General features: G+C 44.3%; 4 protein-coding genes, 1 non-coding gene and 1 pseudogene across 5 annotated transcripts; 5 read left to right on the forward strand and 1 right to left on the reverse strand.

Moving 5' to 3' along the window:
- The first annotated feature begins 1,864 nt into the window (after positions 1–1,864).
- Positions 1,865–2,680, forward strand: LOC127774277 (myb-related protein Hv33-like; annotated as a pseudogene).
- Positions 2,681–6,736: 4,056 nt separating this feature from the next.
- On the forward strand, positions 6,737–7,979 carry LOC127774503 (uncharacterized). Its single transcript, XM_052300761.1, has one exon. It carries the CDS (start codon positions 6,849–6,851, stop codon positions 7,791–7,793), a length of 945 nt encoding a protein of 314 aa, XP_052156721.1. The 5' UTR covers positions 6,737–6,848; the 3' UTR covers positions 7,794–7,979.
- Positions 7,980–17,052: 9,073 nt separating this feature from the next.
- On the forward strand, positions 17,053–17,792 carry LOC127772995 (BTB/POZ and MATH domain-containing protein 2-like). Its single transcript, XM_052299002.1, has 2 exons — positions 17,053–17,173; positions 17,335–17,792. The coding sequence occupies exons 1-2, from the start codon at positions 17,053–17,055 to the stop codon at positions 17,790–17,792; spliced, it is 579 nt and encodes a 192-aa protein (XP_052154962.1).
- Positions 17,793–18,602: 810 nt separating this feature from the next.
- LOC127773201 (BTB/POZ and MATH domain-containing protein 1-like) lies at positions 18,603–19,580 on the forward strand. Its single transcript, XM_052299228.1, has 2 exons — positions 18,603–18,841; positions 18,926–19,580. Exons 1-2 carry the CDS (start codon positions 18,603–18,605, stop codon positions 19,578–19,580), a joined length of 894 nt encoding a protein of 297 aa, XP_052155188.1.
- Positions 19,581–20,927: 1,347 nt separating this feature from the next.
- On the forward strand, positions 20,928–23,815 carry LOC127774663 (E3 ubiquitin-protein ligase APD2-like). Its single transcript, XM_052300945.1, has 10 exons — positions 20,928–21,024; positions 21,337–21,449; positions 21,528–21,656; positions 21,776–21,878; positions 21,996–22,070; positions 22,164–22,246; positions 22,333–22,476; positions 22,585–22,657; positions 22,749–23,082; positions 23,348–23,815. Exons 1-10 carry the CDS (start codon positions 20,973–20,975, stop codon positions 23,421–23,423), a joined length of 1,182 nt encoding a protein of 393 aa, XP_052156905.1. The 5' UTR covers positions 20,928–20,972; the 3' UTR covers positions 23,424–23,815.
- TRNAK-CUU (transfer RNA lysine (anticodon CUU)) lies at positions 23,497–23,569 on the reverse strand. Its single transcript has one exon. It is a non-coding gene; the product is annotated as a tRNA-Lys (tRNA).
- Positions 23,816–24,310: the final 495 nt, after the last annotated feature.

The raw sequence follows: 24,310 nt of genomic DNA on the forward strand, positions 1-24,310 counted from the left end.
AAAACTTTGTCCGCTCGCACTTTCCTCCCCCTTCTGCGGTTCTCCCTTCCCGTCCTCGATCCCTCGGTCTCCCCCTTCCCTTCCCCCCACCCCCCGCCGATCCGTTCTCCTCACCCTCCTCTCCATTCACGCGCACCTCCTCCTCCTCTCAAGAAGTTCACGGATGATGGCGGCCATTGTGGCTGGGAGCGCGCGAGGAGGTGCCTCACCGCTGCCACTCCTCCGCAGTCACCTCGCCATTGGCGCTAGGGCTGGTCACGGCCATGAGGGCTTCCATATCTTCTTCACCCACCAGTTCCGTGGTAGGGAGCGGTGGCAGCAGCGACCGCGATTGGGGAGGTGGGGACGAGGTGACGGGAGGTGGTGGGGGGAGCCGTGGGGTTGGAGGACGGCGGTGGATGTGGTTGATAGTGGGTGTGCTACATCCTGAGTAGTTTGGAGGCAGGGGAGGCGAGGAGGTCTCCGATGCGCAAGAGTGTCATTAGAGATGTGGAAGACAGTGGGAATGGGGCACCCCATCGCCTCCTGGCTTAGGGGAGATAGTGAGGGGGGAGAGGGAGAAGAATGGCTAGTGGGGCTTTACTACTGTTGACGTCTTCTAGTGTTGGCGAGGGCGGGGAGGTGGGAACGGCCGTGGAGGAGGCGAGCAAGAGAAGGGGAGGGGAATAAAATGGCAAGGTTATTATGTTTACATAAATGTTAACACGATCCGAGCCTTTCAAAAGTGACTGAAATGAGAGTGGTTTCATGCAAAAGGTACGTCGACAGTTTCTCAAATTACTGTATTGAAAAAAATGACCAATTAATCGCATAATACATTAATACACAATAGGCTAAGCCAAGCAAACCCGGTTGCTATTTAAAATCACACTTAACACGAGGAAGCGTCAGAGGTGTAGTGGTAGAGTTGACTGAGTTGTGGGTATATGACTTCACCGATCAAATGCTAAACTCTGATGCCCATAAATACTACACGCACACATAAGCTTTGAGTATAAATTTAATGGACTATGGGTATGTCGTTAGTTTCTGTTTAACTAAACGTGTTTTCAGGGTCTTCATATGTTTTCTAAGTATCTGTTAGAGGCTGCACTCGCGAAAATATGATGTATCGTGCGAAAATATGATGTATCGTACATTCGTACGTGCGTATCGTATGCGTGTTTCGTGTAATAAAAAGAATCACACTCAACACAGCATAGAATAGTAGTATAGTTCCTTAATTAACAACCGTCAAAGCCCTTGATTGGTCGTCCCGCTGAAACGAAGGCATTTTATGGGCTTATATATTCAGGGAATAAGTTCACCGGCCGTCCCTCAACTTTACACCGAGATTTTTTAGGCCCCTTAACCACAAAATCAGAAATCTCCACCCCTAAACTATACAAAACCGTTCACTCAAGGTCCCTAGGCAGTATATACGGATGATTTTGCTGACATGGCATCCTAATCAGAAAAAAAAATTAAAATTAATATGTGTGGCCCACATGTAAGTGAGACAATGGTGGGGTTCCACATTTCTCTGTTTTTTTTTCTTTTTCACTTCTCTTCTCTTCGACTTCTCTCGAGTCTCGAGCAGGCGCGGCGACCGAGGGGGAGAGAGGTGGCCGGCGGCGGAGCGGGGACAGCGGCGGCGGGAGAGGAAGAGAGAGGCGGTCGACGCGACGGCGGTGGCGAGAGAGGAGGAGGGGTGGCGGCCGGCGCGACAGCGAGCTCGGCGGCGGAGATGTTCGAACGTCCCGGGTGCTTGACCACGGGCCCCGCCGCCGCCCGCCGGCGAGCGGCGCGCTCTCCCCGTCGACCCTCTCTCCCTCCCCAAGGCGGTGGGGCTGCTCGTTGCCGAAAGAGCTGCTGCCTCCACTGGATGAACTACCTTAGCCCGGACCTCAAGCACAGCAACTTCACCGACGACGACGACGAGCTCACCATCAAGCTCCACGCCCTTCTCGGCAACAAGTAAGCAAAACAAATTTCAACGTGTTGTCATCTGCTCCGGTTAGCTCTTTTTGTGTTCTTGGTGCTGATTGATTGGTTCTGCAGGTGGAACACGCATATCAAGCGCAAGCTCATGAGCCAGGGCATAGATCCGCAGACGCATCAGCCGGTTAGCGCCGGGACCAGCGTTGCTGCGGCAAGCGAGCTGACCACGATGGCCAGCACTGTCGGCTTCCCATCCCTGCAGGCGCCGGCGCCGGCGTGAGGGAGCTCGAGGAGGAAGGAGGGAAGGCTGGGAAGCGTCTTCCTCGTAGTCGTCGCTGGCGGCGGAGGTGTCTTCGGCGGAGGCGAGTCAGCGGCGGAGGTGAGCTCGAGCTCCGCGTCGAGGAGCACCGCGAAGTCATCGCTGCCGCTCGATGACGACGGGGAGGACGGCGATGGTGACTTGGCGGCGGGGCTTATGGTCGAGGGCAAAGGGCGTGCTTTGGTCGGTTGGGGTGGGGTGGATGCGCCTCCGCGCTCGCCCACCTCCGCTCCGCTGCCACGCTCGCCCTCCGCCGCTCCACCCGCCGCCGCGCTCGCCCTCCGCTTCTCTGCCCGCGGCCGCGCTCGCGCTCCACTACTCGACCCGCCACGCTCGCGCCCACCGTCGCTCCGCTGCCGCGCTTGCCCTCCGCTGCGCCACCCGCATCCGCGCGCGCTGCTCCGCCTGCCGCCGGTCTCCCTCACTGAAGAAGAGAAATAGAGAAGAGAGAAAAGAGAAGAGAAGGAGAATAAAAGAGAAGAAAAAAAATGTGCAGTTGACATATGGGCCCCACGTATTTTTTTAAATTTTTTTGGTTGACTAGGATGCCACGTCAGTGAAACCATCCATATATACTGTCTAGGGACCTTGGGTGAATGGTTTTGTATAGTTTAGGGGTGAAGATTTCTGGTTTTGTGGTTAAGGGATCTCAAAAAATCTCGCTGTTAAGTTGAGGGACCTCCGGTGAACTTATTCCTATATTCAGCTGCGTACTCAGAAGTCAGAACCCGGACTCCAGCCCAGAATTCATCTACGGCCCAAGTACCAATCTCCTCGGCCCGTTTATCCACCACCCGCGTGATCACGTCCTTAAGTCACCGGCCCGCCCGAAGTCCCGAACAATGTTGGTTCTATGCAGCCGCTAGCCGCCAGCTAGTCGACTCATCCGGCGCGACGACGACGACGACGACTCGCCTGCGTCTCCAACACACGGCGATTGCTTCACTTCGGCGACTCCGCTGCCCAACCTGCCATGCATCCGGCGTTCGCAAAACTTGATCGTCGACCAAGAGGCAAGAGCCCCTCTCGGTTCCGTGTTAAGATCGACGTGAGCTCATGCAGGCATGGTTTACAAAACCGTACGCGATATTCTTTTCAGATTTTAAAACTACATCACGGTTTTTTACGGTGACAGTTAAATTGTGAGGTGATTATAACTGTACCTTTTAAAACGGTTTAGTAGACCTGGCTGCAGGTCTACGACTCAACGAGCCACGCCAAAACCAGTCTCTCCAAAGAAGTAAACCAAACGGGTATACTTTTAACCAGGCGAAAACACATCGAACCTTTTAACTTGATATGATCCAATAGTTACTAGGGACTAACAATTTAATTATTAGGTGTCTGAAAACACAGCAGCAAGATAGATACGTGGGATAAGCTGGTAGCTGAATTCGTTGCCGAACACATATACAGTAATTAATTAATACACTGTATCTAAGTTAGGCTTACGTAGGTAGTCGGGTTAGGCACATGGAGAAACACTATCTAAATCTCCTGCTGATTACTGCAACAGGCAGTGGATCAACCACCGGTCACATTTCTAGGTCCATGGCCGAGCCTTAAATGTCAATTAGGAAATATCTTGGTTAAGTATTCAACGCGTCCGGTTGATCAACACTGATGAAGACGTATAATGCTTACTAGTACTAATTATTTGAAATTTGGACTTAAATACATAGCGCTTTTTGCCCAAGACTACACGCATAATGCATGAAAACTGATCGTGACTGAAGGAATTAGTCCAAGTGATTAACTGAAAACCTGCTCTAGTACACTCTTGAGTCGCATAACAACTTAACTTGTTAATAAAGCAGATAAATATTTCAAGTAAGAGTGTTGTCGACGGAGAATTACATTAGAGTTCGTTTTTTCCCCTGAAAATACTGGAAGGCCGTTTTAAATTTTGCTTCTTAATTGTGATTTTTCTGATTTCTATATACTCTCTATATGTTGTTGTAGAATCGGCAAAATTTAGGAGCAAACGTAACTTCTCTCTCTCTCTCTCTCTCTCTCTCTCTCTCTCTCTCTCATGGAGAAGAGCATAATCAAAACAAAAGCCATGTCAAAGAAAAAAAAATTCTAATCATTTACAAAGATATTCAGCCTACTCCTTGCACCAGAAAAATAGCTAAATTTTACCAAAAAAAAGGGGGCAACGTATTGGCACATTATATATACTACATCTTATGAAATTTAAAACATAAACTTTATCAACACACTCAAACAGCCAACAGGTCTTTTTGTCCCTTGTGTGCTGTATGTGAGAAGTGGGAACGTACAGGGGACATCCCAGGGATTAGAAATATCTCAATGTGGCGTGTACTGGAGTATTTAATTAGGCCCGGAAAATACACAGTAAAAGCAGTAAATGGCGCTATTTCTTGCAAGTGTTGAACAGTCCATGGATAGACCAGATTAATGACAAGTTAATTCATACCGAATACTAAACCATGGAAATGCTGTTCATTTGCTAGCTGAGTACTAGTAGCTGTTTGCTCGAGCTGGACAGTGATAATTGGTGGGGCCTCATTAAATTTGGACAGTGATATCAAACTTAGGGCATGTTCACTTTGATGAAAAAAAACCTTATCAAATTTTGGCAATGACTTACCAAAATTTTGGCAGGATTTCTTATATAGTTACCAAAATTTGACAGCAAACTAAATATAGCCACTTTTTTAATAACTTTACTAAAAATTTGGTAATGTTAAAAATGGTATTAAAGTGAACAGGCCCTTAGCAGCAGCCTATGGACTCCTTCCTGCTATGAAATTGCAGTCCATATATATATAACCTTTTCAATAATGAACAGTGACTTGATTTGTCCAGCTGGTGACATCAAAATTCCACTTATAATTCATAAAAGACAGAAAAAGACATCCTTGATATTCTTTTTTAGTAACGCTTCCTCATTATATTTTGACAAAAATGTCTTTAATATTAAGATCCCATCTTATCACTGGTTTGCCGAGTGTTCATGGAGCTGTTCTTTCAGGGTTGAATACGGCATCAATTCTTCATTATGATCCCGTCCGTATGGACTAATGACACCAGTTTTAATGAAAAGTTCATTTGCCCTTTCTTCTATGGGCCCAAAACAAGCAATGATTGAGTATTTTCTAGACAATTTCTTCCCTTCAACCAGCATGTCCGACACTAAAAGAAGATCCTAACTAATTGTCTTAACACTAAAAAGCTTTCCAAATGTCTAAACCTAATTAGAGCTTGATGATGGAACCATGAAAGGGACCACTTTATTTGTTTCTCTATTGACTTCAGTTTTTTTTTAAAAAATAAGTACTTACCTAAATGAGCACTATGCAAACTAGTAGTAGTAACAAATAAAAATGGTAGTACAGTCATATACATCTGGCCGAAAAAAATGGTAAGCGGTTATTTGAGGTGTATGACATTGATAAACATGCAACTGGACAACATGGATTAGAAAATCGTTTGGTCACAGCAACCGGTTAAACTCAAACAGATTTTACCACAAATTTGAACTTTAGTTTGATTATTTTTAAATTGACGAGTTTATCGAACGGTTTCTCAATTGATATATACTGGATCAATAAGTCCAATAGCCATGATAATCGAGCGGTTGGCATTGTATTTGTCAACTTCCTAACCAAAATCCTTAGGACAATGTTTCTGCAATAACTTAATATTTTCTCCGGGACAAATATTATCAACCGGAAAAGAGTAATACTAAAATGGAGCAGCTACGCAGGTCATTCAACAACTGTATCTTAACTTATTATCGCCGCGTACAGTATATGCAAGTGCCATATATGCACGTGTTTTACTACTTAAACACTCGGATTAACCCAATTGGTAAACCTCTGAAAGCGTCTCCAGAAAGGTAATTTAAAAGCAGCTATCTATATACTGCCCGTACCTATCAGATCCGGTAGAGCTTAGGGGGTATTTAGATCCAGCAGTGTAAAGCTTTAGCATATCATATTAGGTATTATATTGAATGTCGCATGAGGTGTTCTGATACTAATAAAAAAACTAATTACATAATCCATCAATAAACCACGAGACAAATTTATTAAGCCTAATTAATCTATCATTAGTAAATGTTTACTGTAGCACCACATTGTCAAATCATGAAGTAATTAGGCTCAAAAGATTCGTCTCGTAAATTAGTCGCAATCTACATAATTAGTTATTTTTTAGCCTATATTTAATACTTTATACAGGTGTTTAAACGTTCGATGTGATAGGGTGAAAATTTTTGGGCGGGATCTAAATAGTGCCTTAGTTAGCTCCAGTAATAAACCAAGAAAACCACCAACTAAATCACACTGATCAAAACTGAACGCGTCACGAAAAAAAAAAGCAGGCATGTGTCCGAAACACGAAAGGAACAATACGAAGACGATACGTACACCAATAATTTCCCTTTGCCATGAATGCCCAGCTAGTGATCTGGCCCCCTTTAAATACCTCTCCCTCTCGCCTCCTCTCTGATAATAAGCCTCATTGGTTGCGAAGAACACAGAGAGAAAGAGAGAGAGGAGTAGCTGGTCCAGGAGATCGCAGCTGAGATCACCGGAATTTTCTAAAAACGAGAGAAGAGACAAATATTTTTTCGATCGAGATGAGCAGCAGCGAGCAGGCGGCAATGGAGTCGGGTGGTTGCCAGCATCATCAGGAGAGGCAGGCGGCCACCGCGGGCGAGAGCGCCAAGAAGCTGTGTCGCGTGGTGCGCGCCGTGTACCTCGTCCTCGTCAAGGGGCTCGGCAAGCACCAGCCCAAGCTCGCCGCGCTCGGCGTCCACCTGCACCAGATGATGTCCTCGAGGCGGCATGGCGGCGGTGGCCACGACCACGGCCTCGACGATTTGCGGGAGCACCCGGCGTTGCTGACGTACCTGTCGTCGACGATGTCGTGCAGGTCCATGGACCCGGCCGCGGCGGTGCACCCGTACCCGCGGGGCCGCGGCGCGCACGGCGCCGGCCGCCGTCGCAGCGGCGGCGGCATCAGCAGCGCGTCGGGAGGCGTTTCCGGGCTCTCCTCGATGTCGTGCCGGTCCATGGATCCCTCCGCCGCCGTGTCGCAGTACCAGTACCGGCCCCGTGAGGTCGAGTTCAGCTGCAGCAGCACGCCGCTGCACAGGCGCCGCCGCGCGCAGCGCCGCAGCCAGCTGCGCCTGCAGCAGCACGGGCAGTGGCACGACCGTTCGTCCGCCGCGGAGCCGTACGGCTCGGCCGCCACGGTGTCGAGGCTGTTCGAGCTGATGGACGTGAAGGAGGAGACCGCCGCCGAGGCGATGACGACGGACATCGACGACGAAGACGGCGACGTGGTCGCGTGGCCCGCGGTAGTGGTGCCGGCGCCGCGGCAGGTGCGGATCACGGACTCGCCGTTCCCGGCGTGGGAGGCGGACGGCGACGACGACGAAGAGGGGAGGCTCGGCGTGGTGGACCGCCGCGCCGACGAGTTCATCATGTGGTTCCACGAGCAGCTGCGCATGCAGCAGCAGCAGCGCGCCGCCGCCGCCGCCGCCGCCAAGGAGCGGAGCACCTACTACTTCGTTAGATAGTCAGTACGGATCAGTACGGCACCATGTGAATAGTTCATGAACGCATGGATTATTGCAGAGTACATACATAGAGACGAAAATTGTGCGCATGCTTCAAGTTTTTCTCTTTCCTGTTAATTCTTGATACGATCGAGTGTGATCGAGTTGGTATATTTGATTTTGAGATGCATATATTTTGAGAGCAAACATGTTCTGAACTTGTCCTACACTCTCAGTGGAATTGTAGGAAGAATCCAAGATTTTCTGAACTAGTGCTAAACAGCTACACTCCCAGTAGAACAGTAGGATGAATTCAACGATTTTCTGAACTTGTCCTATACTGCCTATACTCCCAGTCAGGGTTTGAAATTTCGCCCCCCACCGGCATGCTCAATTCTCGCCCGAAATTTTTAGTTTTTTTACATTTTTTTTGTGAATTTGGTCAAATTTTATTTAAATTCAGTCAAATTTCAAATAATTTCGGTCAGAAATTTCTGAAATTACATTTCGGTCACCCCAGGCATAAAATCCAATTTCGAAATCAAAACCCTGCTCCCAGTAGAACTGTAGGAAGAATTCAGGATTTTCTGAACTTTTTCTGCCATCCTAGCTAGTAGAAATGTAGGAAGAAATTCAGTGTGATCGGCATGTCAATTGTCACTTATAAATTTCGATGTTTACAGCGGTAACATCAGACCGAAGACTAGGACAGCGAAGTCTATGCCCCAAATTACTTCTCTTTTTAATCGGTGCAAATGCGTATAGGATACGTTGAGTTTGCCGAATTGTCCCTTCAAATTTTGCACCGAAACTTCTGTCGGACTTCACAAGAGTGGAGAAAAAATGAGAAGGTTAGAGCATCCCAGCAGCTCATCTAAATTTTATCCTCCATACTCTTATTTGGATGGCCATCCAAAAAGATTCTCACTCTATATAACTTTTCACTCCAACAGATCATTCATATTACATCCCACATATACCAACATCCTATATTTTACTAATATTTTTCAACTACCACACATTTTTACTCCTATTTCTCTCACCTTTCACCACTTAAAAAAATCTTGGGGAGTGGGTAGTTGAGGATGGAGTGAGGAGAGAGAGCTCCATATTTAGCTTGGGAAGGGCTAGGTTTGGAGGACCTCCAAAAATGGAGCATATGATAGAGACTCTGCTAGAGCACTGTTTTTCTCCTCCATACTCCAAATATCGGATGGATGACTAGATAGAGGAGCTGCTGGGGATGCTCTTAGTCCACTGTGTATATACATATGCATCAAACTATACATCATAGGTTGTTCCTAGTAGCATACTCCAAAAGAAAAGAGATGTTGTTGGTAGCTTACCCGAAATGATAACCGATAAGGAAAACTAGATTGATATATCAGGGTAGCTATCATCTTGAACATGCATCCTCTCCCATTTCTGTGATGTTATTTGCCTTAATTACGGTACCACAAATTGGAATGAACTTTCTCTTTAGGGATGTCGACCTACACGCATCAACCGGGTAAATACTACTCCTGTATTTAAATATGTGACACTATTGACTAATTTGGTTAAATTTTTAAAACTTTGATAATCAACAGCTCTCAAAATATTTAGTTTAAAAACATATAAATAATATGGTAGATTTATCTCTATAAGTACTTTTCAATATTATAATTTTGTTAGACATTATCGTTTTATTCTAATTGAAAAGGAGTGGTCAAATAAGTTGCTTGCCATATACCAAATGACATTAACATCATCATATATATTGAATGAATTTCGCTTTGGGGCCACTTTTATTATCAATGTTTTACTTTGAACCATCATTTACCAATGTTTTCACTTTAAACCGGATAATTTTACCTTTTGTGGCCCTTTGGATCACCCTTAACTCTTTATCCATATATATATATATATATATATATATATATATATATATATATATATATATATATATATATATATATATATCCAGTTTGTATTATAGTAAAGAAATTATCTCTCATACGGCTATAGGAGTTCATTGACGAGTAAGAGCCGACGTATTCGAAATCGTTTATATGCTTGAGAAGTGAGTCAATATGGCCCAGAGTGTAACGAAGGTAAGATTACCTAATCCAAAGTTCAAAATATTTGTTAAACGGTAATCCAAAGCAAAATGTCAGTAATAAAAGGTGGTGAAAGTAAAATTTACTGTTATATATTTATATTTAAATATGAATGCAATAATACTGTTTTTCCTACCTGTTTGAAAAAAATATGAAGCGTGGTGTTTTATAAATGGAAGTAAATAGTTATGGCACGTGAGATTTGACATTGTCAAAAAAATTTTCATGAAAATGTAATGTCAATTTTTTGTAGTCATTGTCTTAATAATTTGGATCTGCCCTTCTCAATCATTGGAAAAGTATGTATTGCTGTTACTTGTTACTAGTGCAATTTATTTGTAGAGAAGGGTATCTTTTACCCGGCCTCTATATTCTACCGAGATATATACCGTCTTTTAAATTAAGAACTTAGCTCATCGAATAATTCAATCTAAAATTCGCTCTTATGGAGATTACTAGTGCAAGTATGTAACTATGAGTGGCTTCCTTTGATTTACCTATCTGTTACTCTGAGGGGCCTAAAATTACTATCGCCGTTTTTAAAACAGAGGGAGTACCACGTTAATTGGAGAATAAGAGAAATGTTTGTACCATTTAATCCTAGTATCATCATGGTGTATGCAAAATCTACTTGTATTTATAAAACTAAAAAAACAAGAGTTGTATATCAAATACAATTCTACTTTTATATAAAATTTAATCAAGCTGTGCAATTACCAGGGAATTTCAGCTTAGTTCCCATTATGACAAGCTGAAAGTTCACGGCACTATTAGTTTGCCCCCCTCTTGAAGAAATGATGGAATTGACAGCTTCTCTGAATGTCGTCTGCTTAACTTTCACAGTTTAAATGAGGCTGTTGCTTTTGCTTTCAGATACAGCACAGAAAATTCCGTCTGAAAATGCAGAGCCCAGACGGTATATCATTCTCGTTTCAACTGTGATCTATATTCTGCGTACATTTTTCAGTACTTGTCGATTATTACTTTGGCATAAGTAATTCCGACCTACAAACCTCACCTGAATATTTCATTAGAATGCGCATCAAAACCTGACAGTATTCCATTCCTGTTCCTTCAGGCTTCTCAATCCGTGCCGATAAGAACGAATTCCAGGTTGGTAATAATCATATCTTTTTCCCTTTACGTCGATCAAAACTCCATAATTCATGAGTTATCATGCATGAAGCAGACAATTTACCTATGATTGTTCTCTCGGACCTACAGTGTCACAGCAGCCACAAGAGCAAACAGCAAGAACCCTTTTCTTCAGCCAGGACCACTGCAGGGAAGAAGGAACCCATCAATTGCCTCGCATTTACTCCGAGCCAATCGCCGGCCACTCGGTGCCACGCATCGACGAAGCGAAATTAGTGTCACGAATTATTGCCTTTGACTAATCATGGTTAATTATGGTCTCAAGAGCTCTCGCAAGTTGTACTTCGTTCCATGGGCGGGCAGGAGACGCAGGACAATTCTACGTACGCTGGAAGAAAGTCTCCCGAGTGTGCGAGGCACAGTTATGATGACAGGTTTAGCCGGGTGATTGTCGATCGCACACATGATCAGTATCCAAAAACACGCGAATCGGTGCAGGCAGAAAATCGTGGGCTGGCTAGCTCTATGGACAGGAGGCAGAACACCGAGACGGAGCAGCGATTCTGTGGCGCCGCGATGGCTGGCAGGAGAGAAGTGAGGAATCGTGCATGATGAATCCCCGGTACGGAGATGTACCAGATAGTGTAGTAAGATATGTGTAATTTTAACCCAATATTCAATGTTACTAATTCTCAATATGCTCACATTCTTTTCTTAAGAATGTTTGAAAGGACGTCTTTTCCTCTGAAGCTCGTTTTTTTTTTCTTTTAATCTCCGGTGCGATTCCTTCCACGAATCCGCCGGGGGCGCGCGGCCGCGCGGCACCTAACCCGTTTTTCCGAACGTGACGGGCTGGTTGGCTGGCTGATCGATCGATCGCTCGCTTGCTCTCGCGGTCTCACAATAATCGAGCAGTTTTGTGTGCGCGGTTCGGAGAGGCCGACGCGGCGCGGGCGGGCGCGCGCGCGCGTGGCCAGTTAGGTGGTTCGGTCGCGGCGCGCGTTGCGTTACGTTGCTTGCAGGAGCGCGGCTGCGCGCGAGACGCGAAATGATGAGGGAGAAAGGGATCGGGGGGCGCGGCCGGGCGGGCGGCCCGGTGGCTGCGAGGTGGCGGGGATGGGAGGGTCTCACCACCTCGATCGATCGCACAGCAGCTGCACTGCAACACGGCGCTGTCTGTCAGTCGGTGACGTTGCTTTCGGGGGGTTGCCGTCCGACGACGCACTGGCGCACGCCGGCATTTGACGGCTTCTATTTATGCTGGAAAGTGAAAAGGCCATCTCGTACAGCGGCTGCAAAACAGCACACGAACAACGACGGTTTGGTTTGGCCGGCATCCAAGCCGTTCATACCTGGAGTTTTACGGAAAACTTAATTCATCCCTTAAAGGATATCCTCTCATTTTTACATGCACTCAAAAAGTCATCAAAAAAATTTAAAAATTAAAAAAAATTAGCAGGATAGATAAATACGTAATATATCACTTCACATACATACAAATTCAAATTCAACTTATACAAGGGTGTGTATAGTTCACGCCAAAATTGGAAGTTTAGTTGAAATTGGAACGATGTGACGGAAAAGTTGAAAGTTTGTGTGTAGGAAAGTTTTGATGTGATGGAAAAGTTGGAAGTTTGAAGAAAAATTTTAGAACTAAACTCGGCCCAAGTAGAAAAAAAAACAAGTTTGACTACGAATAGAACACGTAATTTACGGTCAAATTTGTTATTTTTGTTTCGAATTGTATAAGTCGAATTTTAACTCGCATGTTTGCGAAAAGATATATCATATATTATCTATCTTGATAAATTTTTTTAAATTTTCTGATAACTTTTTGAACGACATGCACAAAACATATGTGATGTCCTCTCGAGGGATAAAAATCCACTTCCAAGTTTTACATGTTGTGTTGCAAGCTTGCAGCATTCAACTCAGCCATCGTGCTGCAAGAAAAAAATTGCATGATTCGTGCGATAACTCTAATAGTAAAATTTAGTGACAACTTTTACTGGTATATAACACATGTAAAAATTTATATTGTACAAGTATGAAAAACAAGGGTTGTACAAGGAAGGGCTTAGAGTAAAATCTATGCTAGCTAGACGCTTCACCCCTGCAAAAGTCTAAGTTATTGCTTTTTCCTTGATTTTCAACGGAGGTTATTATGGATATTTCTTTATGTCGAAAAATTCCCTGATTCCTCTCCTTCCACAGTTCCTAAGTTTGTTAGGAGGGTGAGGGAGCAAATTCCTTGCTTGGGTTCCCCAAGGCAAGTTGCGAGCGCCTCCCACCACTCATGTATGTTTGTACATGTTTTTCAATGAATAGGCTTCACTTGTTCGAGTTGTTCCCACGAGATCTAGGTTGTCAGCATGTCTTAGATTTTCCTCGTGTATCTACATTCGTGAGTAGATGGAAGGATGTTTCTAACGTAGGGGGCAAAGAGGGCAGTATGTGTTGTTTGTCCATTTTCAGATTGATACTTTGTCTGATGTCCAGACTTAGTTTTGTATTACTAGCTAGGCAAACACCTTTTTTTTTTTTGGGGGGGGGGGGGGGGGGGGGGGGTTGGTAAATTATGTTTTGTAGGCAGTTGCTGTCATGTATTCCTCATGACTTGTGAGTTTCCAAGTTTTTTTTGTCCATATCATCGGGGATGAGCTGCACCTCTTGTACTATATTCCATAAGTTTACAAGTTGATCTAGCAAGTTAGCTATCATGCATTCATTCATTCGCATGTCAAGATCTTGCTGTCACACGCTGCCTTATGTGGTCTTGTTTATGTGTTCTGTTTTTCTTTCTGGAAATTGCGTGGACCTTTGGTGTTATATTCTTTCGCCTCTATCCTTACAACCATGCCAAATCCCATAAACAGATTATACCCACGTCTGCTGGTGGTCGCAGCGAACAAGAGCATGTCAGCATCTTCTCATGGTGTTTGTGATCCCACATGATTTTTCCGGAGATCTCCTTTCGTGTCATAACCATCTCAGGCGCATCGCTCTGGAAGATTTCTCGAGGTGCTGGATCTGATGCCCCCATATACTCGGTTGGTGGGTATGCTTCTATCCAATTCACCTTGCACTTTCCTCCTCACATGCATGAACTTGTCTAACACCTCAAATTGACCTCCAATAATGAAACTGGATTGGACGACAACCTCACATAAACCACTTTAACTACTTGTGAAACGCATATTGAAGCTATTTATTTGGGGCGTCTCATGCTCCGATTTCTCTAGTTGTCTAGCACCTCTAGCTAATGCAGAAAGTAAAGTAGAAGCTAAAAATCGATAATGCTTATATTCTTATCTATTGACTATTCATCAACTGCTTATCAGAATCTTGACCTGTGTCCCAACAAACCGTTGCATTTAGCAGGCGTGCATCCAGCGGGAACTTTTTTGCTATTGTTGCAGCAACGTACATTCAGCGGGAAATTAAACACGATTTGAGAGGTTGTGCTTTCGGCGGAGCGGTGGAGACTGGAGAGGAGTTCGTGCGGGGAGGAGGTTCATGGTGAGGCAAGGTGGCAGTTGGTGACCGTCGGAGGAGTGACAAAAGGCAAGGAGAGTACATATTTAGGCTAAGCACGCACAGGAATCTAAATGCAACCAAAATATGAAAACTCTGGAACCTAAATGCAAAAAGTCATGAACTCTTGATCACTGCCAATGGGTTGCGAGTTACTTTGCCAAGGAGTGAAACGAAAAAAAAATCGGATTGGGCTATTGCTGAGGTGTAACTCAGCCCAACATATATATAAATTGGCAGTTTGACTCCAATTAATGGACCATTTCAAAATAATTAATTGGCGGACCTCGGGCTCAATACTTCGAGGCTCCATCTTCCATTACATCCTAGCTGTGTCGCACTGTAATAACACTATTACATAGACTCATTGCCGCCGCAGATGCAGCAGGCGCGAGGAGGGACGCGCCATGGCCGAGCATCTCCTCATCGTGGCCCGATCGATACAGGATGGAGGCTGCTATGAGAAGCCCTTCTTTGTAAACATATCGAGGTGGCCAGCATGGTGAGCATCCTAATCTTGGCCTACCAACACGGATGCTCCGGCTTGAAGAACGCTGCATGCTTCGAATTTCTCTAAGGGCCCAGGAAAATTTGCAGCCACCATGATGACACAGGATTACGACAACCTGAAGCCGAACTACAGTAAAACCGAACTACAGTGCTCTGGCGGATGAGGCTGTCTTCAAGGTTCTAGCGTCACAGAAGTAGGATTACTTGTCAGAATCACAAGATCTGCAAGATTGAATGTTCTATCTTGTTGGTTCAATAATTTTACACCTGCAAGATTATTCTGAAAGATTGAATGTTCCATCTTGTTGGTTTAATAATTTTACACCTGCAAGATTATTCTGAAAGCTCTCTATGTATGATAATATCCTAGATGCAGAAGTATGTCATACTTAGTCTCTGTTTTTTTTTCTCTATCTATAATCTTGCCATTTGATCAGTAACACAATTGTTATCTGTCAGCAATGCTATTCAATTTCCACTAGTTATTGTCATTTAATCACATAACTGATATTAGCAATTTGCAATTTATGTTTCAAGTTTTTCACCAGCAAATTCTCTATCTATTTTTGGTATTGCAACTGTACAACATCACATAATTGTCAAAAATGTGTCTGTTATTAGATAGATATAACTGACAATTGGATCTCCCTAGGGCCATATTGGTTTGTTTTTGTTGCTTTTTTTCTTTTTTAAAATTTATTTGGATTGCTTTATCTCTTGGCTAATCTGATAACCGATTAATCATGTTTCTGTTTTGGTGTCAGCTAGCTCGTGTAGCTGGTAAACCCAGAATTACTCTTATTTTCATTATTTCACTATTTATCCAGTAGGCATGTATCATCTAATGCTATATGCATGCTTATATATGAAATTTTAGGTGATCAAAATTTACACAAGTTTCTAAGTGAACTTGAAAAAAAGGGCACTTCATGAAATTTTAGTTCAGGTTCACTAATCACCTATAATGTAGATTAGAAAATCAAGACGCCGTTTGGCGCGTCCACTGATTAGCTTGGGTGTATGGCTTTTAAAAACCATATAGTTAATATACTAATATTTTAATTTTTCTTTTATGATTTTGAGCATTATGGTGTTTAGATTTGACATAAAACTCTAGGTATAAATCCAACACCAAAATTAATATTTGTTTTATTATAATTGTAGCGTAAAGATCTACATATTATTTATTTATAGTATAAGCAGAAAATACATATATTTAGAAATTGGTTATCAGGATTATAGAGTTTATTGTTTATGTCATTTAGTTTTTCTATTTATTGCTTTTAGTTTCTCCAAATATAGGATATGTGGTCACGACACGTGGAACGACTCTTCTCTTGTTTTTCTATTCACCGTTTTATAGGGAGGGTTTATTAACCGGCTCTCTTTTCGACGCTTGTATGTCGTCACGTGTCGCTCAACTAAAGGATGTTGAGGGCAACAATCAGCTGGCATAAAACCAACCAGCATGGGATAGATAGATTGCAAAGGGGAAAGATATTTTGGGAAGCCTTTACAATCTGGATGTTATGCCTTTTATTTGCTTCTCGGCATTCCTTTTATTATGGATATTCTCTATATTTATCTTTAAGAGATAGATAATTGAGAAGTCTTTAAAAATTGGATTTGTGTCTTTTATTTTCTTTTGGTTATTTTCTCTTATGCATGATTTCTTTAGATCTATTTCAAAATTTAACACTGTCATGTGACCCAATAAGATAGCTCGAGACAAGCCAACTTTAGAAAATAGATTTACAAATACTAGATGGAAGGACCTAGCCTATGTTGTGCATGAAACTGGTTGCCCATTTGAATAATTAATTTCCCATATATGATTTTTCATTTGGAGGATTGATTGCGGTACATATGCAATGAAGTTTATGGTGCTCTGGAACCCAAGAGTTCGGGTTAATTTCTATTTGCTCCATACGAGATAAATTGCAAACATGTGCTAGCAAATGACATGTACCTTCCTAAGCAGAATAGTGAAACAGAAACAAAGGAACTTTGTTTACTTATGTGATCCAAATATTCGTAGTAATATGTCGGGCATTTCTGACCCAGTGCCGCCGCCTTGTCCGTCGACGTGTCTCAAGAACTACGCTGACCGGAGTGGCGGAGTTGCTGCAAGTTCATCGAGAGGGAAGTCTTGGAGAAGTCGAGGTATATGAAGAACGATTCCTTCACCTCCGCTGCGACGTCGTCGTCGTCGTCGTCAACGATGACACGGCGGCGCCCCAAAGCCTTGTCGTCGCTAATAAGCCTCCCCGATTGCCCGACCTGCACCATCACCTCGGCGAACTCCTAAATCCTAATTCGTGCAGGGAAGGACGCGGATGTGGCGTTCGAGGTCGGCGGCGGCGGCGGGGAGAGATTCGCCGCGCACCGGTGCGTGCTCGCGGCGCGGTCCAAGGTTTTCAAGGCGGAGCTCTTCGGCGCGATGAAAGAGGGCGACGCCGCATGCGTCGTCCGCATCGACGACATGGAGCCGCAGGTGTTCAGGGCGCTGCTCTTCTTCGTGTACACCGACTCGTTGCCGGAGATGAGAAAGGAGGAGGAAGAAGCCATATGCCAGCGTCTGCTCGTCGCAGCCGAAGTGTACGGCATGGAGAGGCTCAAGCTGATATGCGAGAGCAAGTTGTGCAAGTACATTGACGTGGGCACAGTGGCGTTCATCATGGCGTTGGTTGACCAGTACCATTGCCATGGCCCATGGCCTCATGAAGGCTTGCTTAGATTTTGTCAGCTTTCCAGACAATCTAATGGCGGTGTTAGCCACTGATGGTTTCTACCACCTGAGTAGGAGCTGCCCGTTCATCACGGAGGAGTTGATTGGCATGCTCTGAAAGTTACTCCTCCCTCCGTTTCAGGTTATAAGACGTTTTAACTTTGATCAAAGTCAAACTATTTTAAGTTTGATTAAGTTTATAGATAAATATAGTAATATTTACAGTACTAAATTAGTTTCATCCAATCAATAGTTGAATACATTAAGTAGTTTGATTCTGACCAAAGTCAAAATATCTTATAACCTGAAACGGAGATAGCAGCTCGTTGTACAGTGTTAAAGCCGTGTTATATATGTGGGCTCCGAATTGGACCTATCATTGTGCATATTGCGTTCTTGATTAATTAGTTTCTACCAACAATTTCTCTATGTTTGAGATATAGATGTTGCTTACATATTTTTTAACATATTCAGAGATGAATTAGAGGGATAAAATCGTAGCTAGTATTATATTTTGTTATATTCATAGGCGCATGAAACCGCCTGTATTTTATCACCTTTTTAGGGTCATTCTTTGACTGCTATGTGTAGTTGTACAGATGCAGGGAAAACCATCGAAAACAGAGGGAGAATTTGCTGGTGTGGGTTTCTTGATCCGGCTCATTAGCCTCCACGGCCCATTTGGTCGTTCAGAGCCAAACTTCCCTTCGTCCTTGTGTACGCGTGATCCAACGATATGCACAAACAGACCCAGATTCGGACAAGATCAGAGGGCCTAATTAACTATCTGATCCGATCAGCATACGATGACGGAGTAGTAAACTGAAGGCACCTGCATTTCCAACACACCAAGGTTTGCCGGCCATGGCGTCGCGATCCGCCTCCATCGTCCAAGCCAACGTCACGAGCGGGTACAACCTCCTCACGATCGACGGCTACATGGCCACCACGCCGATACCCACCGGAGTGTACATGACGTCGAGCGCGTTCGCCATCGGAGGCCATCAATGGCGCATCCGTTACTACCCCAACGGCAAGAACTCCGGCTGCGCCAACTACATCTCCTTCGACCTCATCCTCGACGAGAATGTCGCCGCGCCGGTGTACGCGCAGCACCGGTTCCGGTTCGCCGGCGACGCGGAGAAGGAGGCGGAGCAAGCGCCAGCGTCGCCGCCGCCGTCGTCGTCTTACGAGCGGGAGCGCGGCGAGGGGCCGAGCCGGTTCGTCAAGAGGAGAATCTTGGAGAGGTCGAGGAGGAGGCATCTGAAGAACGATTCCTTCACCGTCCGATGCGACGTCGTCGTCACCGAGTTCCGCCCGGCGGAAGTGGCGCCCGGCAGCGTCGATGTCGACGGGCCGCCGTCCGACCTGCACCGTCACCTCGGCGACCTCCTCCGCGGAGAAACTGGCGCCGACGTGGTGTTCGAGGTCGGCGGCGAGAGGTTCGCCGCGCACCGGTGCGTGCTCGACGCCCGGTCGTCCGTCTTCGACCTAGAGCTCTTCGGCGCAACGACTACGAAGGAGGTCGTCGTCGGCCAAAGCACCGGCATCGTCCGCGTCGACGGCATGGAGGCGCGGGTGTTCAAGGCGTTGCTCTTCTTCGCGTACACCGACTCGTTGCCGGAGATGATGACGACGACGAAGAAGAAGATGGAGGAACAAGCAGCCGGCGACGGCGACGACAGGTACGACATTGATGCGTTCACAGTGGGGAAGGTCATCGCGCTCGCGGAGCAGCATGATTGCCGTGTTCTAAGGAAACTTGCCTCGATTTCTTCATGCGTCGTCCTGGATTTTAGAAGGATGTACTGTTGGCTCCATCAGCTGCTCCTTTTCTTTTAGACAAGAGTTGTTTGAAGGCCTCATCAAAAAGTGGTAGCTGAGCAGTTCTGCACAAATGATTTGAAGCAATGCTGAATAGGATCAAGGATCGAAGCCGTTAGATGATCTTCTTAAAGGAAATAAGGGTGTGTTAAGTTCACACCAAAATTGAAAGTTTGATTGAAATTGAAACGATGTGACGGAAAAATTGGAAACTTGTGTGTAGAAAAGTTTTAATGTGATGAAAAAGTTAAAAGTTTAAAGAAAAAGTTGGAAACTAAACCATGCCTAAGCATGAAAATACACTGTTCATGTAAAGTGGTGAAGCCAGATTTTAAATATGAGGGGGTCAACTCGACAAGTGATCGTGATCACAAAGTAAATTTCAAAGTAAAAAATATGGACGAGACTACAAAGCTTGTGCTTTCATAAATAATACGATGTTTAACCGAGTGCACTTTCCGAAATTAGTTATGTCTAATTAGCATTCATGTATTTCCGAGTATGCAAGTATGCAACAACAAAGAAAAAATAGTCATAATAGCTAAGCCTCAAATAAACTTTTGTTTCAAATTATATACTGGATCCACACTCTGATAGTATCATTGTATTCTTTGATTAAATCTTTATAACAAGATCTTACATAATTATATTCTGATAAAAATAAATATATATGTTGTAAATTACTTTTTTATATACGCAAATTACTTTTGTTGTAAATTATTTCTAGATTTGATTAATTTACTTCTCAGATATTTATGATAGTAAATTCAATAAGACCTAAAAGTGACTTATACAAATCATAACTACTTCTAAATTTTATTCTTATTTTTAAATCATCTAGCAATATAGGTATTCCCAGGATGTTTAATTCTATTTTTTTTTCAAAGAGCTACTTTTAATACATGAAAAGTTACTTATATTTTTCTTGAGAGTTACTTCCTCTACCAGTGTAGCCACTTCTTACATGAGTTACTTTTAATACCATGTAAAGTTATTTCTATTTTTTTAGAGTTATTTTCCTCTAGTAATGTACTTGTAATACTGTAATTATTTTTTAAAGTTATTTTTCCGTTACTGTATAGTTACTTCTAATCGTCAAAGGTTACTTCTATTCTCTAGTTCCAAATCCCAAATAAAGTGGTAATAAAATGAATAAGCCTAATGTCAATCGCTAACTCGTGTCGAATTGCCTTCTGTGAGTTCTGTCTCAAGTCTCAACTAACTACTGCTCTGTTCTTTCGGCTAGGTGGAATGGTAGTTGGAGCACGAGCCACCTACCGAACCAGGACACATCAGCTAAGACACCGATTCCACAAAATCCCCCGCGGCCGTGATCCGTTCAGGTATTCACAGCTTCTCTCACGCGTCGTCTTGCTGTCCAGCGCCGGCGACGGTACAGACTTTACAGTCATGGCGGCGGCGGTGCTCTGCTTTGTCACCCTCCTCGCCTTCTGTTTCTTGGGTCAGTTACTCCGAATCTCTTTGATCGACAACACATAATATGGCTGTGTTATTCCTCCCATTTTCCTAACTCACCTCTCTCGTTTTCCGCACGTACGATTTTTAAATTGATAAATGGTGTGATTTATAAAAAAACTTTCTATATAAAAGTTGTTTTAAAAAAATCATATTAATCTATTTTTTTAAAAAAATATTATTTAATACTTAATTAATCATGCAATAATACGAGCTTCACTTTGCGTGCTGGGAAACCCGAACACGGCCTATGTCTCAGTGCTATAACTCGCTTTGATCCTTTACATTGATGGAACAGCGCCAGCGGCGTTGATGTTGGGGTATTACCACGGCTCGCCGGAGCTAGTCATCGTCGGCTCAGGTTGCTCAAGGCTTGTGGAGACGAGCTCGTTCTTTGTGCAGGACATCAAGGTGACCATCCTCCCGTAGCTCGGTTCTGCACGAGCTCAGTCAGGACGAGTGTTTTAATGTGTGCACTCGCTCTTGCAGGCGAGGACGGAGGGAGGGTCGCCGGAGAATGGGTTGGTGCTCTACGGGATGCCGGTCGCTCCGCCTCTCGGCGTCCCAGCCGCTTGGTTGGAGGCTCGCCGCGCCGTCGTACCAGCCAATTCTCACATGGTAATGCTGCGTTATCATCTGTGTGATTCTGTTTGAAACTCTGAACTCATGATCATGTCAGTTATTTTCAGAATTGAAGATTAGTTGCTACTTACTATACTCCATGTTGTGTGCTGCAGGAATGGGGGTATTTCCTTAACAGAGGATCGGAGATAGAAGTAGCTTACAGCGTCAGGAGTGAAACTGAATCGTCTCGTCCAATCTGCATGATCATTGCGCGAGGTAAGAAAGGTTCAGATATATGAACAAGTGTGTTTAAGTGTGATTTTTTCATATCAGTAACAGAGTTTCACTGACACCATTAAAATTCTTGCGTGTTGGTGCTTCACTGCTTCATAGGCAAAGAAAGCTTCTTGCAATGGGCTGAGAATCCATCAGCAAATGAGACCACATTATCTTGGCACTTGGTGCACGGTAAGCATGATCTCATTGACTAAGAATCAGTTGCAGACTTGCAGTACCCCGGGAGAATCCGTATACTAATGCTATCAGGATATGTAATCACAGGAAATGGAACAATCAAGCAGACTATCAATCTCTCTTCAGAGTACTTCATTGCCTTGGGAAACTTTAACAATCAGGATGTAACGGTAAATTACCCCGTGTCAAGAGCGACAGAGCTTCCAAAATGTTTTTGTGGCATCTTCAGCCTTGTTACAGAGGTTTCATCTGGCAGGTGCTACTGGAATTCAGAATCAGGACCTTGTTCTACAACACCAGCGCAGCAGATTATACATGCTCACCGGCCAGCTCTCTTTGCACTTACAAACTGCCGTTTTTAGGACAAAACGTTGTGGTTCTGTCATCCGGCCCCAAAGAGGTGACAAAAAGCGTCTTCTCTGTCATCTTCAGATTCCTCTCGTATACTGTACAATGCTCACTTTAGCCGGATGCAGTACTGACTAGTCTAGTGCACAATTTCATTCAGGGACTGAATTCTGATGGTCATTATGTGAAGCTGTCATATGGACCTCGCTGGATAGTGTACATCATCGGATTAGGTACCAACTCAATAATCACCTACAAGAAGAACCTCTCAAATTAATGGTAGGATTGACTGCACACTAAATTATTAATCCCTCTGAATTGCAGTTCTGTTGGCTGTTGCACTGCTGATCATGTACGATATACTGAACATGCTGTTCGGTCCCGGGCCTGGAGGAGGAGACGCGAGAGCCTCGCTGCTGTCGTCGTCGTCGGCGGCGGCGGCGAGCAAAGAGGAAGACGACGCGAGCCTGGGGTCGTCGTACGACTCCGTCTCGCACGACGGCGACGGGGAAGACGACGACGACGACGTAGAGGAAAGAGGCGGCGGCGGCGGCGGCGGCGAGGGGCGGCACCTATGCGTGGTGTGCTGCGACGCGCGGAGGGACTGCTTCTTCCTCCCCTGCGGGCACTCCGCCACCTGCCACGCGTGCGGCACGAGGTACTAAACTGTTTTAAGGGTGTGTTTAGTTCACGCTAAAATTAAAAGTTTGATTAAAATTGAAACGATGAAAAAGTTGAAAGTTTATGTGTGTGGAAAAAATTAGAAGTTTGGAACTAAACTCGGCCTAAGTGAGATTATCGTTATCTCACGGTTTAACGGTTATCATGGTTACCATGAACCGTGGTTATCGTCCGTGATAATTACGATAACCTCAGGGTTTGTAAACCTTATCACCATAAAATTGCAAACGCTGTGGTTGCAGGGTGGCAGAGGAGGACGGGAGCTGCCCGTTGTGCCGGAGGAAACTGAAGAAAGTGAGGAGGATCTTCTCCGTCTGAGCTGTCCGCGAGCTCAAGCATGGGGTTTCTCCGAACCAGTGGAGTGGAGACGAGAGAAAAAAAATGGAATGGACGCCCACCGTGGGGCTCGAACCCACGACCACAAGGTTAAGAGCCTTGCGCTCTACCGACTGAGCTAGACGGGCTTGGTGTTCGAGAAATGCACAAAAAGCATACATTTTACTATGTCATATGACGCATTGAGATGATAAGATTATTATTATAGACCTATTTATGAGGAGAAAATGTTTGATACTCGAGAACGGGAGTTTTATGGTATAACATCACATAAGAGTGTTTTAATTTTTTTTCCTTTTTCTCCATGCCAACTCCACTAGCATTAGTATCAAATGCACCTAGTTAACTTTATGCAAAATTTCCATTTTACCCCTTCAAATATATCAAGCACTTCCTACTCTGAGACTCTGAGATATGGTTCTATGGGTAAAATGTATTTTTTGTATGACGTGTTAACGGAATGTATCTAATGGGAGACTTAATGAAGATGGCAGAAACAGAAGAAAAAACACTTCGGTAATGGTATTTCGTAGAGTTAATGTTCGTTGATAGCAGTTCGTAGAGTCAATCACTTATCAACGGTAAAACGTAGCATTTCTTGTTTAAAAAGGAAAATTTAAAAAACCATCCCAAATGTCACCCTCAATTCGATACTCCCGATAAGATGATTTATCACAAATCTCCCTCCTCCTAATTCACCTATGCCCACCCGTTCTCATAGCCGCAAACCCCACATGGGCTCACCTGAATACTACTCCCTCCATTCTAAAATATAAGCATTTTTATAGTAGGACACAGTTATTATGAAAGTGGGTAGAAATGAATGATGGAGGGTTGTGATTGGTTGAGTAGTGGAGGTAGATTGGAAA

The sequence above is a fragment of the Oryza glaberrima genome, chromosome 5 (assembly GCF_000147395.1).
Source record: "Oryza glaberrima chromosome 5, OglaRS2, whole genome shotgun sequence".
Lineage (NCBI taxonomy): Eukaryota > Viridiplantae > Streptophyta > Magnoliopsida > Poales > Poaceae > Oryza > Oryza glaberrima.

Bases quoted from the DNA above. Each gene is read 5' to 3' on its own strand.
- LOC127773201 (XM_052299228.1), top strand. From the start codon at position 18,603: ATGGCGTCGCGATCCGCCTCCATCGTCCAAGCCAACGTCACGAGCGGG. The intron at 18,842-18,925 runs GTACGCGCAGCA...GCCGTCGTCGTC, and splicing joins GAGAATGTCGCCGCGCCGGT to TTACGAGCGGGAGCGCGGCG.
- LOC127774503 (XM_052300761.1), top strand. From the start codon at position 6,849: ATGAGCAGCAGCGAGCAGGCGGCAATGGAGTCGGGTGGTTGCCAGCAT.
- LOC127774663 (XM_052300945.1), top strand. From the start codon at position 20,973: ATGGCGGCGGCGGTGCTCTGCTTTGTCACCCTCCTCGCCTTCTGTTTC. The intron at 21,025-21,336 runs GTCAGTTACTCC...TTGATGGAACAG, and splicing joins CCTCGCCTTCTGTTTCTTGG to CGCCAGCGGCGTTGATGTTG. The intron at 21,657-21,775 runs GTAATGCTGCGT...TGTGTGCTGCAG, and splicing joins TACCAGCCAATTCTCACATG to GAATGGGGGTATTTCCTTAA.
- LOC127772995 (XM_052299002.1), top strand. From the start codon at position 17,053: ATGTCGGGCATTTCTGACCCAGTGCCGCCGCCTTGTCCGTCGACGTGT. The intron at 17,174-17,334 runs GTATATGAAGAA...TAATTCGTGCAG, and splicing joins GAAGTCTTGGAGAAGTCGAG to GGAAGGACGCGGATGTGGCG.